Source organism: Chionomys nivalis, chromosome 10 (genome assembly GCF_950005125.1).
Source record: "Chionomys nivalis chromosome 10, mChiNiv1.1, whole genome shotgun sequence".
Lineage (NCBI taxonomy): Eukaryota > Metazoa > Chordata > Mammalia > Rodentia > Cricetidae > Chionomys > Chionomys nivalis.
In genome coordinates, this window is record NC_080095.1 from 9463983 (window position 1) to 9481571 (window position 17589).

Here is a 17589-nt window from a genome sequence, read left to right on the forward strand (position 1 = left end):
AATCTTCGATTGCGTTTCAGAACTACTCTCTGAGATTATACATATTACTGACACTGTCCAGCTGGCAAAGAACCAGATAATAGATAGCTCTGGAACCTAGGAGAAAAAGAAATAATACTATCTGATAAAGAAGACGAGGGGAGGAAAAATTTTGAAAAAAAAACTAGCCAGTCTGACCACACTTGGAAGAATGAACTTGAGGAGGAAACATATTTGCTAAGCAAGAACAATATTTAATGTAGTCGAATTTCAATAAATAATGCCTGGCTTAAAATCTGAAAGTAAGAGAGCCCCACTGGTAAGCCTTACAAACAAGATAATCATTATACAACTATAAATCCCAGTAACCACAATGACATGTACCTTTTATCCCAGTAGCCACACTAGTTGTCATAGAAACCAGGTAGTACATGCTTTAATCAGGTGGTGAATGCTTCTCTAGAGAGACTTATAGAATGCAAGGAAACAAATTTTGATACATATTCTATTCTTAGAGTCATTAAGGCAGGATCACCATTTTCTACTAAGGTCAATGTAATAGTGAGTGGCTCATTGTTTTGCTTTTCAGAACTTCAGGTTGATCTCCAATTTATCTTTCTGAAATTTTATTAACCATGCTTTATTTATTAATTTATTTTTTCATTTTATTAATTGTGCTTCATTCTACCAAGCAGTTCAGAGAAGAAAGACCTTGGTGATAACTGCTTAGTCTGTTGGAAGAACAAAACGACATGGTGGTGTGGAGAGGAAGGTAACAGGAAGAAAGTGTATTTTGGCATAAGAAGTATCTGAACTCCCTGGTGCTGCAGTTCAGGCAAGTCTCTTAAAGGTCCAGGTAAATCATTCCTGTGACAGATAGCGTAACATGCTGTTGGGGAGAAAAATGGCAAGTTATTGAGGAACCCAAGAGCAGAAGGATATGGCATAAAGGCATAGGCCCACTTGGATTTTTAGGAATGTCACAAAAGAGCTGGGAGAATCTTTGTGATGGGGAGCAGCAGTTATATATAGTAGGTGGGAAAGGTCATTCCTGGAACACCTAAATAATTAACATGGGTATATATAATGTATTATTTTAATCACTGATCAAATACTAATGTCTAATACTGTTTATTTTTATATAGTAGCTCTTCTATTTTTGACAATCAATCTTAGGACTTTAGGGCAGAAATAATGTATCTGTGATCTATGGCCCTAGCCTCAGTTTGTTACTTCAATTCAATGCAAACATTTATTATTCACTAAACATTATACAACCTGTTTCAAATCGTATACCTTTTCTGATATTACAAGACATTATTTAATAATGTATGAAAACACAAGAAAAGGGTTTGCAATTTTAAAGCTTAATAGTGTAAGACCAAAAACTTGTATTTCTACATAAACCATAAATTTGTGTTAAGTAAATTTTCTTTTCTAAAAAAAAAATTCTTCCTTATTCTCTACTGTTTTTTTACCCAGTTTCATTTAGACAAATCACTATTCAAACCTATGTTTCTCCTGTCCCAATATCTCACTTGTTTTGCCATCGTGGGAAAGAACACAGTTCTTCAGGAACGCAAAGAAACAGTCTACCAACTGAGCTATGTTCAGAGTACAATAAGTGATATTTTATGCTATCCAAGGGGTACAGACTTGAAGGAGTAAGTCTTGCCATATTTCTTTTCAACATTTATGTGTGATACAGAGTCTTTGTAGCTCAGGACACAATTTTCTTTCATGAGGACATACTGAAATCTTTGCTTTCAGATAAGGAATATCCACAGTTTCTTTGAATGTTTAATAAAAATACTTTGAAGACTCAAATATTCATTGCTTTAGAATATCACTTTCACCACAGAGAATATGGATCTCAGCAGTTGCTAGAAATTTCAGGTGAATGTCTATAAGTGTGTCAAAACTAATAACAAAAATGCCATTTTTTTGCTGCTGAAATTAGGGAAATCTCTATACACAAAGAAGTTCCTTCAAACATAGATAAATAAGACTGTTACTATTCTAGAAGATTTGTTCGGGCCTTTGATTATCTACAATTTCTCTAAAGCCTCAGACATACACCTATGAAAGGTCCATGCAGAATTCCTTTGATAATACTGATCATGGAACTTTAATGACACATCAGTAAAGAGACTCATATTTCCATGACTACACATAGCTTTATATGGACAAGAATAGAAATTATTATGCTTTAGGAGCTAGAGCAGTGTGAAGATAGGAAATTTCCTGTGAGTGTTGCTGTCTACCTCCTGCAGAGAACCCCCATTATCTTTGCCTATTTTACCATACAGTCATTTGTCTTGTTGGAAAGAGCAGCTCATAAGCATCATGGTATGCGATGGAAGTGCAGTCCGTAGAGTTAAAAAAAATTAATCATAGCAGAATTTTTACATTACCCAGAGCCTATCCATGTAATGTTAAGGCAATGGCAGAGGCATCCCATTGACAGAAATCAGAGGAGCTGACCCGAATCTAATGCTGTTCCAAGTTTCACAGCCTGTCAGAATTTTACTTATCTTTCATATTAAAGGAGAAAACTATTATCAGGCAGGTTCTAACACTAACCTCAGTCACTATAATCTTCCTAACTCTTCTTCCTTGCTGTTATGACCCTCATAGGGATCACACAGCAGTACACAATGCTCCAACAGATAATCCTGAGCAGTTTTGTTAATTGATCATGCACTCTAAATATAGACAGAGCATCCCAAGCATGGTATATGTTGAAACTCAATATAAAAATGTAAAGGTGGTTCTTCCCTGATTTGTTGGAACGACTTATAGAGTTCTTTTTTAAGTCTTTTACAAACCAAGAATCAGTTCATTCTATAGACTGACAGCAGTGGTGCTGGGAGAAACTTCATAGGCTTATCATTTGATGGAAAAACATGAAATGTGTTTAAATATTTGGGTAATATAAAATTTAAACAAATGAATAATAAATACTTTTTAAAGCTTTCATCATAGTGTTCTATTAGAGAACTGCAAATTGGAAAATGCTGTGAGATTTTATTTTATTCCAGTAGGAATGATATTTAATAGAGAAACAAATTACACCAAATCTTGATGATCAGTTGTAGAAAGAAAAATCATATTTAGACGGAGAGAGAGTTAATTGTTGCGGTCTCTATAAAATTTCATCTGGAAATTCCCCCAAAACCTGAAAATACATTTGTCATGTGAACTAACTATATCACTTCTGGGCAGACACCTAAGGATTCTTTACTGCCAAGATACCAGATCATTTCTGTGAAATGTCACCCTCTTCATAGCAAATAAGAGCTGGAGTCATTCTAGAGGCCCAGCAATGAAGGAATGGACAATAAAGATGTGTTTGAACCCATTTTTTTTCTATCTGTACAGGCACTCAGGTTCATGTTCCTTTTCCTTAATCTTGTTAGATCTGTAATGGAAGATTCTACAAGCATATAGTATAGTCAATTATATTTCATACAAAACACTTGTTTTAGTGTTTCATATTGCAGATATACTTGATGACCCCTTCTTGTGGACAGTTAGTTTGAGATGAGTTGCATTCATTTATGCTTTGGATTATTTCTTCAATTTTGCAAATATGTGCTGCACTTTTTATGTTGCATTTGTTTAAATTTGTAAAGCTGAGGTACATTCCCTAACTAAATCTCCCGATTGATCTTCTAAAGATCTAAATGGTCAATTTCTAGTTATTAAAGAGAAGTCAATATGGCTGTTAAAAAGAGAATAAGCAGACAGAGAAAGTTAAGAAAAAGGGTGAAGAGTGAGAAAAGGAAGAGGGAAGGATACAAATGGACCAACAACACAGCCACACAGTCAGTCTTGGAGTAGGAAGAAAAGAAAAAGATATAGAATAAAAAAGGTAAAAAGCCTAGAGGAAAAATGTAAAGTGAATCAGAATAATTTATGCTAGAAAATATGAAGTGAAAGAAGCAAAAATAAGGCCAACATTTACAAATAAGAATAAGTCTCTGTATTTATTTGGGATCTGGGTGGCAGAAATCCAAATAGTTACAAAAATCAACTACAATACCTCATATTTAAAAAGAAATGCTATGTCCATTTATGTGATACATACTCCATCAACTTCCTGGTCTCATTCTTAATCCTCCAGTGAAGAACGAATTATCCAGGGCCAGAATTGAAAGTCTAATTCATAGGAAATAGCTTTAAGCCTTAAGGGATTGGAGTCGAGAGGATATATCTCCTGTAGGAAATGTAAATAGTATAGATACTACTGGATGCATTGGGGGAAGGTTGGGAGAGAGGATCAAAGGGGGAAGAAAATGAAAGAGAAGAAGGAAATAAGTGGAAAAAGAGTTAAAAGTAAGATCCAATATGGGGATAGTTTAGAAACCTATTACAGTAGAAGTTATTAAAGATGAAATGTAAGCAAAAAGATATGTTACAGCCCCTTTGATTATAATGGTTTTCTGCCTACATTATATGCTAGGTCAATGGTGGAACAAAACTTTTTTGAGTAACCAACAATATGTCCTTTGCATTAAGGCTTTTCCAAGAAATAAAACCCATACACTACACTACTTGAGTGACCAATAATCTGAGAAGAGATAATCTAGGAAACTACAGTAAAATAAATATCATTCTTTTAAAAATTAACATTACATTAAAATGACTCTTTATAACATTCTGCTACAAGCAAATATCAGTGACTTGCTCAGCCATGAGCAGAGAAGCTTCCTATGGCATAGGATGGGAACAAATACAGAGATCAAAAGCCTGACAATATTCTGAGAGTGAGAGACCTTGGGACATCCAATACTATACAAGATGCCTTCATCAAATCCTTGGTGTGAAGAGTTCTCAGCTGCTTCTCTCAGAATGAGATTGCTCTACATTCCACAAACTGGATGGATTAAGAATTAGGTGTGGTCCCTATACAACAGCAATATGTCAATTGTCAAATTTCGTAGGAAAGATGGAAACCTGTAGGAGACTATTCTTTCCCCAGTCTGCCTGTAAACAAATAACATAAACTGAGAATTAATAAAAATTTTAAATGTTCATCCAATATCATTGGATTGTTACTCACTTTTATTTATATTAACACATTTCTCTGATTCTATATGTTTCCACATAGCTCTTGTCTTTACCTTTCCTCCATCCTGTACTTCTCCCTCTGCATCTCCTGGTGACTTTTTGCAACTCTGCCTTTCATCTTCTAAGAATTCTCCTAGGCTTACTCGCTGGCACCAACTTTCCTACCCACGTGTAGACCAGTCAGATTTTTAATAACCAGTGAGAATAATGCATATTTAAACTGTAAAACAATTGTTGCACATCCACAATTCCATCTCATGGGTGAGAAAAGGGAATGACATTAGTAGCAGTGTGGTCATACTAATCAAAAATCAAGAACTCAGGAAATGTAACGTGAACAGAATGTTGGCACTGAGTTGTGACCTAAAAATACAGGAAAAGAAGAATTTGATGAAGAAGGTAGGCTAGGAAGTGGATGCGGGTTCATGCCAAGATATGTTTACTGTGATGAGTGGAGTACCCATGCTCTCTTATTCTAGACTCTATCTGTAGGAAGTCAGAGACACTGTTGACCATATTGTAATAACCCAGTAGGGTGGTCTCCATCTCCAGTTTATAAAGTCTAGCCTGACTTCCCTCATGCAAATGTATCTTCTAGCTCTGTGTTAAATCCCCTCCTGTACTGTGGGAGCTCACATCGCTCTCAAGGAGGCTGACCTCTAAAGAAAAGGAGGTGTATCCTAGAAGATGAAACTGTTTGATCTTCTTTACCTGGTGACGGCCCTTCCCGGTAAGTGTTCCCACTTCATACATGTGTTTATGTGGGGTTCTGACAACATGTGACTGACAGAATTCTTTTTTTTTTTTTTTTTTTTTTTTTTTTTTTTTTTTTTTTTTTTTTTTTGTCTAAAGGAATTCTGTCCCAGATTCAGCTTCAAGAGTCAGGACCTGGCCTGGTGAAGCCGTCACAATCACTGTCCCTCACCTGCTCTGTCACCGGTTACTCCATTACCAGTGGTTACGCATGGAGCTGGGTCAGACAGTCCCCAGAGAAGAAATTGGAGTGGATAGGGTACATAAGTTATAGTGGTGGTACTAATTACAACCCATCATTTAAGAGCCGTGTCTCCATCACAAGAGACACATCCAAGAACCAGTTCTTCTTGCAGCTGAACTCTCTGACCACTGAGGACACAGCCACATATTACTGTGCAAAAGACACAGTGTGGGAACTTCAGCATTAGCCCAGACACAAACCTCCCTGTAGAGGACCTCTGGACCAGCAGGGGGAGCTCAGTCCTAACTGATCTCAGGAACTTTAAAACTGCAGGCAGAGAAATAAAAACACTTGGTTTTTCTCTGGCTTTTCTTCTAACTGCCTAAGAACAGAGAAAATAGATGTTGACTTGTTCCTGATTTTTGTGGAAATGCTTAGAAATTCTTTACATTTCAGTTGATATTTGTTGAGAACTTCCAGTATATTGCACTTCTTATGGTGAAGGACATTCCTTGTGCTCATAGAGTCTCAGGGCATTTATCATGAAGAGGTATTAGATTTTGGTAAACTCACTTATCACTCTAGTGATATGATCATGTGGATTTTATCGTTTAGTCTGACTGTGTTGTGGATTACATTTGTATCTTTACATATGTAGAAAGTTCACTTCATCTCTAGAATGAGGTCTACTTGCTCATGGTAGATGATATTTTTCCTTTATTCTTTTATTGAATTTATGCATTTTATTACAACTTTACACACTAGAGATGCCCTTTGTTATCAGAGTCCTAGAGTCTTATTTTTAAGTCTCCTTATTATAGCAGACATACATCCCAGCATAGATATGGGGCAGAGACAGATCCCGCCAGTGTAGGAGGTGATGGAAATGCCTATTGTAGGGTTCAGCCACTGTGTGGATGATTTCTGATTTGTTGAAGTTGCTGAAAGTCCCCTTCAGGCTACACTAAGTTCATCTTTGTCCAGGAATAACATTTGCCCTCTTATGGTTTACATAATAGTCAGATGACCTGAAGAGAAGGTTGATAAAGTTTCTTGACAATTATTTACAATTTTCAATATTGTAGACCTCAAGAATAACAAAGATCACTAGGTCTAAATTTGGATTACACCTCACAGATGTGGCACAGGAGAATTCAGAGATGAAGTTACATCCATAAATAGACCCTTGGATGACCTCCTATACAAACATTGCCTGCACTGTATTGCAAGCCTAGATCCCATACTTAAATGTACACCTCCTATATTTAGAGGAAAGTCCCTGGGTCTGTTTCAGTCCATCTGTGAAATTTGGAAACACTGGCTGGGTGACATGCATAGCTTTTGTTACACTCCACACACTTTGTGGTGCAATTCTGGGTGTGGGTATTCAGCAAGATTCAGAAGAGATTAATGATCCATTAGTATAATAGGGTCACCAAGGCCCTATTCACAGCTGCTACAAGATTTTCAGTGACTGGAAGACTGATAAATCCTGTCTTGAGTTAATGCTCCTTTCCTGATTCATCTGTTTTTTTCTATCATTTTTATAAGAAATCAAATGAAAGGAAAGACTGATGAACAGTTGAAAAAATTATGAGTGAAACACAGGAACAGAATAAGTCACACCCATTTCTATATCCCAGATATAGCTCTATTTCTTTTTATCGGTGTGTGTGTGTGTGTTTAATTTTAAGGAATGTTGGACATTAAAGTAGAACCAATCATAACTATCCCAATATCTGTCCTCCATTGTGGTTATTTTTCAAATGATCACAAAAGTCACTGACTGAGCTGTGTAGCTTGCATATTCCTCAGGAAGTTGGGCTGTTTTACCTCATATGGCAGGTGTCAGTGTTGATGATCCCCTATGTTTTCTACTGTCATGGCCTGATGAATGTCTGCATTGTTCTTCAGGTTGGACCAAGGAAGTAACTGTTCATGAAAAGGTTTCTGTCAAATGCTTATGGTCTCACCGGGGCTTGTATCTAATACTGGGGAAAAATCACTTTTTCCAGTGATTGGACTATTGTCATTAAATACAACAAACTTCCATACAAGAATATCTCTGATTTTTAGAATGAACTGCAGAGACATTGGGACTCACCCAGTACAATTCAAACCTGACTATCAGTTGAAGATACTCAAAGGGAGGGGTAAATTTACATTTTTATTGCAATGGGAAAATATGATGAGTAATACCAACTTGGGAAGAAAAATATTTATTTCAAATTCTAGCTTTCACATTTTAGTCCACCCCTGAATGAAATCAAAGCAGAAAAACAAGGTCAGAACTAAAGCAGAAGCAATACCGGAGTGTTGCCTACTGTCTTGTTTCCCATAGCTTGTTCAGCCTGATTACTTAGAAACCCCTGAACAATATATGGTAGGAAGTTCTATGCACAACTGGATAGGTTTTATCAGCTCAATCATTAAGTAATAAATTGAATCATAATCTTGCCTATAGTAAGATATTTATAGAAGTTTGTCAATTGAAATTCTTTCCTCTTAGGTTACTCTCGATTGTGCTGTTAATTTATCAAAACATTAGTCAGAAGATGAGGCATTTTTCAGTGTCAGAATCATCTTTTCTTTTGTATAGTCTACATAGAAAGCTTGTAGAAAACATTATTTGGAAAACATTATATTTGGTTACTTTCCAAGTTTGGTCCTTTTGTTGTGATAACCACCATGATCAAAGCAACTAGGAGAAGAAAAGGTCATCTTACAGATCATAATCCAACATTGAACAAAACCAATACAGGATTATAAAGATGATGACTGAGGTGAAGACAAAAAAGTGAATACTGCTTATTTCCTTAATTAGACTGCTTTATTATATAGGCCCTTCCTAAATACCCAGGAATAGCATCTAGCATGATGGAGTAGATCCATTTACATTAATTACCATTTAAGTAACTGCATACAAGAAAGGCTGTAGGCCAGTCAAATAGAAGGAATTCTTCAATGTAAATTATTTACATCTAGGTGTTTCAAATTGATGGCTAAGTCACCATCATTATAAATGTTAATTTAATTCAGTAGTCAATGAAGACCCAGGTTATAAAATATTCAGTGTGTCTTGGTATCTTAGAATAAAGAAGTGATAGAACAGGAATGCACCCTTCACTTACATGGTGGTAGAGAACATGCTGGAAGAGACCATATTCCTACTTGGAGATATTCAGCACTAAGATGAGAGTGAAGCATTGTGATGGCAACTCAGAGATTTGGTGATGTATACATCTATGCATTAGCACAATAGGTAATGATGAGAAATGCTGACTTATATACTTGTAAGAAGTAAAAGTCTTGAGAAACAAATTCAAGAAAACAAATGTCTAGTCAAGTCATTGGAAAACTATGCTTATTTAAGGCACTGTTGGTTCCTATTGTTTCTGGATAAGTAAATGAACATGAGGAACTTACCAGGTTAATTAGTTAATAAAAAGTGTCCTTCTCCTCAATAGGCTGCAATTCACACCCTGAGAATCTTATTGTAAAAGTGTCTGAGAGTAATCAGCTAAAATCACAGATGTCCCATTTTCTCTGTTGAACAGTGATCTGAGTTCAACCAAAGTCTCCAGTGTTCTCTACTGTTGCCTCATGGGGTCAGAAAGGGCTCAATGAACTTTCTCAAAACCACAGATGATTTTTACTTCACATAGTATATGCAGAGGTAACAATCTGGAAAAGGGCATGAAACAGTCTGAATAAGAAATGTCAAGGGGAGGGGTGTTACGAGTGACACTGTCATCCTGGAAGGCCTGTGAAGGTATATGTGTAAGACATGTAGAGTTCAAATGCTGAGCTGTATACTGAAGTTCAGCTTATCAGTCACTCCCTGTTTCTAGTGAACAGACAGGTAAATATTCGGAAAAAAATCATAAAATAAAAAGCAACACAAATTTTTCATACTACCTGGTGCAAATGAAAATGGACAAAGTCTCTGCAGGTTCCTTACTGAACAATTTAAATCAGTCATGTCACATGATCTCAACACAAAAATAGAGTTTCCAAACTCCAGAGGCAACTACACTTACAACTTAGGGCTGTAGCTGACTTGGGTGGTGCCTAGTGCATCAGTGTTGAAGTCAACACAGCATAAGAAAAGATCTGCAGAGCATGTAACAAAGCAATGCCTACTGCCATCTATAATATAGGAAATGAATAATTGGGCAGTAATTATTCCTAAAATGCATATTGTGTTAGTGATTATTAAATTAAAAAGATGATTCTTAATGTGTGTGAAAAATAGCTTAGAACGATACAAATATTTTTATAACATTATCTTTACTTCTAGCCTTTCCCACAACATTTACAAACATATTAGGACACGCTATCTCTTAGCTCCAACAACAGAACTTATATAGCAGGAAGGCATGCAAATAACACCCATATCTTCTCATGAAAACCAGATAAACATTGGCCCTGAATCTCAGACAAAGGAATCAGTGCTGGATGCCCTGGTCTTCCCATTCAGTAATCAGCACAGAAAATAAAACACACAATGGATTTGGTGTTGATTTGGGTTTTCCTTGTTGCTTGTTTAAAAGGTAATTTATGAAGAAGAGATACTGAGTGTGTTAGTGAACATGAACAAGATATATATAAGACAGAGCTTCTGTAGCAATTTACTAAAAACCTTCTCTGTGTTTGCAGGTGTCCAGTCTGCAGGGCAGCTTGTGGAGTCTGGAGGAGGCCTGGTGAAGCCTGGAGGATCCCTGAGACTATCCTGTGTTGCCTCTAGATTCACTTTCAGTGACTACTGGATACACTGGGTTCGCCAAGCTCCAGGGAAGGGGCTGGAGGGGGTTGGAGAGATTAATAAAGACAGCAGTCCAACAAACTATGCACCATCCGTGAAGGATCGATTCACCATCTCCAGAGACAATGCCAAAAACACTCTGTACCTGCAAATGAGCAGTGTGAGATCTGAGGACACAGCCACTTATTACTGTGCTAATGACACAGTGATGCGACTTCAGTGTTAACTCAGACTTAAACCTCACTGTTAGGCCACTCAAGGCCACCAGGGCGTACAAAAGACACAGAATACAGGTTCATCCTAGGAATTTATGCAGACATGATTAGATTAAGCACTCTTCTCAGGTGTTTGACCTGCATTTCTTTTACACTTTGTCAGGAATTTTCTCCACATGTATGTTTAAAGGGATCCAATGTCCTCAACAAATTATATGTTCTTCTTGTGCTATTTTATCATATGAGGCATGATCTCCCATGAACTAAGTGTATACTGACAACTACGGGGACACACAGTACCCTACATTAGTCTTTGAAATTTCATGAGAAGAAAGTACATGGACATTTCTGAGTATTTGCATATTCTAGGCAGAGGTCAGGTTATACTTTTTGATTATAGCTGCATGAATGTTTAAGGGAAAATCAAGAGAAAGATGGCACCATGTTAATTACATAAAAATATCCTGGAATATTTGCAATCATCTCTTCTCCTTGAGGATGATGCACTCAGGTTCAAATGAGACCCAGGTGTGCTTTTAGTTTATTTGGAAGGGAAAGGATATAGTTATATTTTAATAAAATATTAATTAAGAACATTTTCCCAAGGTTTTGTATATTCTTCACTTTGATAATGATTTCTTTCCTGTTCAGAAACTTGCTTGCAGAAATAATCTCAGTTATGAATACTGACTTTTGTTCCCATATATTTGTTTCTCAATAAATTTATTTCAATGATTTGTATAAGTATTGCCTTTGTCAATATTACCTTACCTATGTGGACACCAAGTTATATGTTTAGCAGTAGACTGGGTTGTTTGGGAGTTGCATGGGATTTGCTTGGCCAATAATCCAATTAGATAAAACCTATTCCTAGACTTGGAGGCCTCATTTGATTATGAAAAATGTTCATCTACATCTTCATCTTCCCTGTTATATATAAATCTATTTAGATTGCCTTCATATATGTATACAATTTAGCCAGCTTCAATTTCATTGTTTTCCATATGAACCTCCAATTGGCCTTTAGTTTTACTTTTCCCTCTCCATAAAACCTTTATTCTTCCCTCTTCTAACTCTCTTACACTTTGATCCCATTCCATCGCACAACATCCCAGTCCATAACTCTGCATTCCATTTCAGCTTCCTGGATAGATTTAACCTAACTGCCTAGTCCCATAATTTAAACCTAACATGTGTGGTTATGTGGAATAAAACATACTTACCTAAGCCTCAAGAGCAAACTTCCTCATGTAAGGGCATGTATGCCATGTTTGTATTTTGGGGTCTGGGTTACCTCACTCAGTATGCCTTTTTCCTTAGATACAGTTCTCTGTCTTCAAAATTTATGACTTTGAAATTTAAACATCTGAATAATATTCCATCGTGTTAATGAACCCTATTTTCTTTATCCATCCATCCACTGAAGGACATCTAGGCAGAAATAAATATGTTTGAGCAAGTGTCATCATCTTAATTTGCAAAATCTTCTAGATATATGAATAAGCTGAAACTTGAGGTAGATCTCGTAGATCTCCTTGCACTCCTGAGGAACCTCTAACTATGATTTCTATAATGGCTGTACAAATTTTTATTCTCACCTATAAGTGCTCCTTACTTTACTTGACTAAATAATGAGCTGTCATTTGTTTTATTGACCTAGAACATTCTGAAATAGTGTATATTTAAGTCTCAGAGCACTTTTGACTTGCTTTTCCTTCATGGTGGTGAATTCTGAATATTTCTTTTCATCCTTCTCAACCTTTTTGAGACGTCTCACTTTTAATCTATCTCATTTTTAATTGATTTGCTTGTGTTCTTGATACCCTGTTTTTGTGGGTTCTTTAGATATTCAAGAAATTATCATCATAATGGATGTTAAGTTGGTAAAAAAAATATTTTCTATTTTGTAGCCTGATCTATGTGTGTTGGGGGAAGGGTGTAATATATTTTTTTTTTACATTCTCCTACATGCATCCAAACAATTTGGCCAGCTTTATTTGTTGAAGATGATTCCCTTTTATTTCTAGTTGGACTTTTGGCTTCTTTTGAAAAAAAAAAAAAGTCCATTGTCTATAAGTGTGTGAACGTACATAAGTGACTTCAGTATTTGTCCATTGATCAACATACCAGATTTATGCCAAGACCATTCTATTTTTTTTTACTACAGCTCTATAGTATGATTTGATGTCAGGGATGGTAATACCTTCAACAGTTCTTGTATTAATTAGGACTATTTTAACTTCCTGAATTCTTGTTCTCGCTGTTTTCAGATGAATCTGAACATTGTCCTTTCAATTATGAATATTTGTGGTGGAATTTTGCTGAAGCTTGTATTGAATCTGTAGATTGCTATTTATAAAATGAAAATTTTAGCTGTATTAATCCTACTAATTCATTTGTGGGGGAGATCTGTCCATCTCTATTAGCCTTTTCAATTTTTTCTTCAATATTTTAAAGTTTTTATCATACAAATATTTTACTTGTTCAGAGTTACCAAAAAATATTTTTTGAGGCTCTTGTGAATGTACTGTTTTCTTGTCAAGTTCTATCTCAATTTCATTATCATATGTATATAGAAAGGTCACTGATCTCTGTGCATTTATATCATGTCCTGATATTTAATAATCACATTTCTTAGTTGTAGTAGTTTTCAGACAGCATTTTATGGTTAGTTGTATATTCAATCATATAATCTACAAGGATAGATACTTTGAGTTCTTCCCTTCCTAATATTGTCCACTTTATCTCCTTAGTTATATTAATGTTCTAGATAAGACTTCACGTACTATTTTGAATTGGTATATAGAGTGGATAAACTTGTTTCTGATTTTGGTGAAAATGCTTATAAATTCTTTTAATTTTAGTTGATGTTTGTTGAGAGCTTCCAGTGTATTGCATTTATTATGGTGAGGTATATTCCTTGTGTTCCTAGAGTCTCACGACATTTATCATGAAGAGATACTAGATCTTGTTAAACTCATATTTCAGTCCTATGATATGATCATGTGGATTTTGTCTTTTAGTCTGATTGTGTTATGGATTACATTGGTAACTTTACAAATGTAAAACTTTATTTCATCTCTGGAATGAGTCCTACTTGCTCATGATAGATGATATTTTTCATTTATTCTTATATTAAATTTACATATTTTATTATAAATTTTTACACTAATATCCCCTTTTGTTATCAGAATCCTAGAGTCTTTACTGCTAGACTTCCCCAGAACATTTACAAACATATTAGAACACACTATCTCTTAGCTCCAACAGCAGAACTTATATAGCCGGAACGTATGCAAATAAGGCCCATCTGTTTTCATGAAAACCAGATAAACCCTGACTCTGAAGCTCAGACAAAGGAATCAGTCCTGAATGCCCAGGTCTTCTCTTTCAGAGATCAGCACAGAAAACAAAACACACAATGGATTTGGTGCTGATATGGATTTTCCTTGTTGCTTTTTTAAAAGGTAATTTAAGAAGAAGAGATACTAAGTGTGTTAGTGAACATGAACAAGATATATAAAAGATAGAGCTTCTGTGGTAATTTACTAACAACATTCTCTGTGTTTACAGGTGTCCAGTCTGAGGTGAAGCTTGTGGAGTCTGGGGGAGGCCTCGTGAAGCCTGGAGGATCCCTGAGACTATCCTGTGTAGCCTCTGGATTCACTTTCAGTGATTACTGGATGCACTGGTTTCGACAAGTTCCTGAGAAGGGGCTGGAGTGGGTTGGAAATATTAATAAAGACAGCAGTACAACAAACTATGCACCATCTGTGAAGGATCGATTCACCATCTCCAGAGACAATGCCAAGAACACTCTGTACCTGCAAATGAACAGTGTGAGATCTGAGGACACAGCCACTTATTACTGTGTTATATACACAGTGATGGGACTTCGGGGTTAACTCAGACATAAACCTCACTGTTAGGCCACTCAGGCCCACCAGGGGGTGCAAAAGACAGCGAATACAGGTTCATCCCAGGAATTTATACAGACATAATTATATTAAACACTCTACTCAGGTGTTTGACCTACATTTTCTTTTTTTTTTTTTTTTTACACATTCTCTGGAATTCTCTCCACATGTAAGTTCTGAAGGGATCCAATGTCCTCAACACATTATATGTTCTTCTTGTGCTGTTTTATCATATGAGGCACAGTCTCCCATGAACAAAGTGTAAACCGACAACTACAAAGTACCCTACATTAGTCATTTAAATTTCATGAGAAGAAAATACATGGACATTGTTGAGTATTTTCATATTTTAGGCAGAAGTCATGTCATGTGTTTTGATTATAGCAGCATTAATGTTTTAGGGAAAACCAAAAGGAAAGTGGCACCATGATAATTACATAAAAATATCCTAGCATATTTGGATGTCCTCTCTTCTCCTTGACGATGGTGCACTCAGGTTCCAATGAGACCCAGGTGTGTTTCTAGTTCATTCGGTTTATTATTCCATGACTTTCATCTTGGTTCATATTAGAATTTTGTATAAGTAGATCCCGTCAAGAAAACTTTATGAAAGTGAGATCTACCTACCTAGAAAATCAAAAACACACAATTTGCCATTGTTATGTGAATCTACCATAGGTCACATCGGGTCTTTGAGGTAAAATCTGATCACTGTCAGAACAAGTTCATTTCTCTTAGATTCACAGAATTCTTCACCATAGTGCAAAACACTAAGGATATTTACCTTGGCTATTTTTCTATTGCTATGAAAATACACTAAGATAAAGGCAACATAAAATGAACACATTTATTATACTTAAAGCTTCAGAATATTAGAGTGGACTATGACTGAGTCAAGGCTTGGTGGCTGGAACAGCAGCTGAGGGTCTCAAGTTCAATCTGAATCAATAAGCAGAAGTCTCTGAAAAAGCATGAGTCTTTAGTATAATCTAACTTACCAAAATGACACACCTACTACAAGATAACATCTCCAAATCTTTACAAACATTTTCTCCAAGTGAGACTTCAGCATTTAAACATATGAGTCTATGTGAAACTTTCCTATTCAAACTTACATATTCAGTGAAGGGACTACAGTTTGTGCCTCATGTATGAGAAATACAGAGGTTGGAAAAGAAGAGGACTGTTCTCAGGATCATTTTTCTCAACCTTCCTAAATTCATTTAACATTATTTTTCATGTCTTGCTGTCCCTGAGAAGAACAGTCTCCTTCTTTTCAAGCCTCTATATAAAACATATTCATAGCATACAGAAAGACATTCCACATAATTTCCTCCTTTCTATCTAATTAAAAAGAAAGGGTTTATCTTCATTATTGTAAAATTACATACACCAAAACAATTATTAAGCAAGGATTGCAGCTACAAGATTTAGTGTATTTGTATTTGACAAAATTAAATAAAATATTCTACCATCCATCCTATTTTTATGAGTCTAAAGTTTTATATCTAATTTATTATTTTTCCTAAATAAGGAAGAAAATAATTACACGTATCTCCTCTTCAACTACATCAAAGATCCCAGAAAGATAGAGTATTATGTAATTAAAAAGGAAATTTATTGTAAATAAATGACTAAACGCTAGAAATGACAGACATTAGGCTGCCTGGACAGTCAATCAAAGTTCATAAGTAATGTTGGGGCATCCATTTTCAACTTATAGACTAACATTATCTGGTAAGTTTCTCTGTGATGCAGGAAATCTGAAGTACTATCTTTCCTATTTTGGTAACATTTGTCTGTCTCTTTCTTTTGTTTCGTAAAGAATGTCTGACAGATTCTTCCTTGAAGCAAGATCTTTGACGTACTGTCTCACCTTTTTTGGCAAGTCCCAGTTATCGTTTAATGGGTCCTGCATTCAAGATTATACAAAATTCTGTAAAGCTGTCCAGGCAACAAAACATTCTTGCACAAATGGCTAACCTTGCCATATTGAAGGCAAACTCCATAAGGGGCTTTTGTGATGCCCATTATGCTCTTGAATTAATTGTTGCTGCCAGAAGCAGACATTTCATCCATTTTCCTACAAAATTCAACATGTCATTATCTTTTCTACTGTTTAGTACTCCATTGTATAATTATTCCATTCTGAGATTCCATCTTACACTTGTAAGAATGGCCAGGATCAGAAACACTGATGACAACTTATACTGGAGTGTTTATGGGGTAAAGGGAACACTCCTTCATTGCTGTTGGGAATGCAAGCTGGTACAGCCTTTTGGATATCAGTGTGGCTGTGGCTATTTCTCAGAAAATTAGGAAATATCCTTCCTCAAAACCCAGGAATACCACTTTTGGATATATATCCAAATGATGCTCAATCATAATACAAAGACATGTGCTCAGCTATGTTCATTACAGCATTGTTTGTTATAGCCAGAAACTGGAAACAATCTAAATTATACTTTTAATCTATGACTCTATCTATCCTATATCCTCTATCTCCCAAGACTGCATATTTATCAAACACATTCTGACCATTTTAGAGGCTTTTTTTAATTAATCTCTCTTATTGCATATCTGTAATCTTTTCTTATTTTACCTGAAGAGTTTTTAGAACATTAAGATGCTGTGGCTAGGACAAAAGTTGAGACTCTGGCTGTTGACTCTGACCCATTTGGCTTTCTAACATGGTGGAGGTAT

General features: G+C 35.8%; 3 gene segments (V, D, J or C); all 3 read left to right on the forward strand.

Annotated features, from left to right (window-relative positions):
* The first annotated feature begins 5703 nt into the window (after positions 1–5703).
* Positions 5704–6236, forward strand: LOC130882780 (Ig heavy chain V region 3-6-like). The segment is given in 2 exon segments: positions 5704–5782; positions 5905–6236. Coding segments are annotated over 2 exon segments (375 nt in total).
* Positions 6237–10496: 4260 nt separating this feature from the next.
* LOC130882782 (immunoglobulin heavy variable 3-74-like) lies at positions 10497–10980 on the forward strand. The segment is given in 2 exon segments: positions 10497–10542; positions 10649–10980. Coding segments are annotated over 2 exon segments (378 nt in total).
* A 3358-nt stretch (positions 10981–14338) lies between these two features.
* LOC130882783 (immunoglobulin heavy variable 3-74-like) lies at positions 14339–14874 on the forward strand. The segment is given in 2 exon segments: positions 14339–14436; positions 14543–14874. Coding segments are annotated over 2 exon segments (378 nt in total).
* Positions 14875–17589: the final 2715 nt, after the last annotated feature.